Genomic DNA, 998 nt, shown 5'->3' on the forward strand with positions numbered 1-998 from the left:
CTCGCTTCGGGGGGTGGGGGGGTGAACGAGCTCCATCCCAGGCAGCATGCTCTGCATCCGCTTTCCCAGGCTGCGAAGAGCCCCGAGAGCCTGTGCGTACTGGCCACAGTGGGGCCATGCTGCCCCATGCATCACCTTCCCCATCCCAGCCCCTGCTCCGGAGACGGGATGCAGTGACTGTGGGGGCTTGGTCCTCTGCATGTGCCAGGAGGGACTCCCAGGCATGTCCATGCCAGAGCTGTATGCTGCTGGCACAACCCAGGTGGTCTATATCGAAACCGTAACAGGCGCCAGGACCAAACCCCTCCAAGCCAAGCCTCATCAGGCCTTTTAAGCTCTCGCACATCACCCAGTCTCAAAGCAAAGCGAGAGCATTTTCTGTGACCTCCTCAGACTGGGCAGGCACCAGGAGACAAGCTGCTGCCCAGCCCAAGCCCTCCGTGGGATCGAGGAGGCAAAGGGTCACCTCTCAGCTGCCTTTCCCAAGAAGCATAAACCCCAGGCAACCAGCACGATCGGAAATCCCAGAGCTTTGGGGGGACCTGCTCCAGCCTGCGCAGGAGCTGCTCCACGCTGCCACCAGGCCATGAGGACGCTCGGGTCGATGCTGGCTCCCGACCACTTCCTTCAGTGCCCCGGCAGCTGCAATTTCCCACCAGGCAGCCATACGACTGAGTCAGTGAGCTGGAGGATGCACCTCCATCCCACCACCCTCATCCCCCAAAGCCAGCCACAGCATCGAAGTGCCAGAGTTTATTGGCAAAGTGCAGAGATCCAGGGTGTAAAGAGGTCTGAGTGAGGAGGCAGCGGCGCCCGGGGATGCCCATGCATTGGGGTTGGGCAGGGAACAGGGTGGTGGGACAGGCTGGCGATCATCAGGGCCCCACACAGGTGTAGGTGGTGTTTCCCCAGATGAAGGTGGGGGGCGAGGACCGGAGCCACTGCAGGGTGGCTGCCCTCTGCTCACAGACCCAGCCAAGGGCTTCCCTGCACAGGCC

At 62.2% G+C, this 998-nt stretch overlaps 1 protein-coding gene across 1 annotated transcript in view; it reads right to left on the bottom strand.

Annotated features, from left to right (window-relative positions):
• Positions 1–875: 875 nt before the first annotated feature.
• Positions 876–998, bottom strand: part of LOC104077682 (killer cell lectin-like receptor subfamily G member 1) — a 3,163-nt gene continuing 3,040 nt past the window's right edge. Inside the window, exon 7 of the mRNA XM_009578991.1 lies at positions 876–986. Coding sequence (XP_009577286.1) covers positions 876–986 — 111 coding nt within the window. The remainder of the gene's footprint in view (positions 987–998) is intronic.

This window comes from Fulmarus glacialis, unplaced genomic scaffold (assembly GCF_000690835.1).
Source record: "Fulmarus glacialis isolate BGI_N327 unplaced genomic scaffold, ASM69083v1 scaffold36865, whole genome shotgun sequence".
Lineage (NCBI taxonomy): Eukaryota > Metazoa > Chordata > Aves > Procellariiformes > Procellariidae > Fulmarus > Fulmarus glacialis.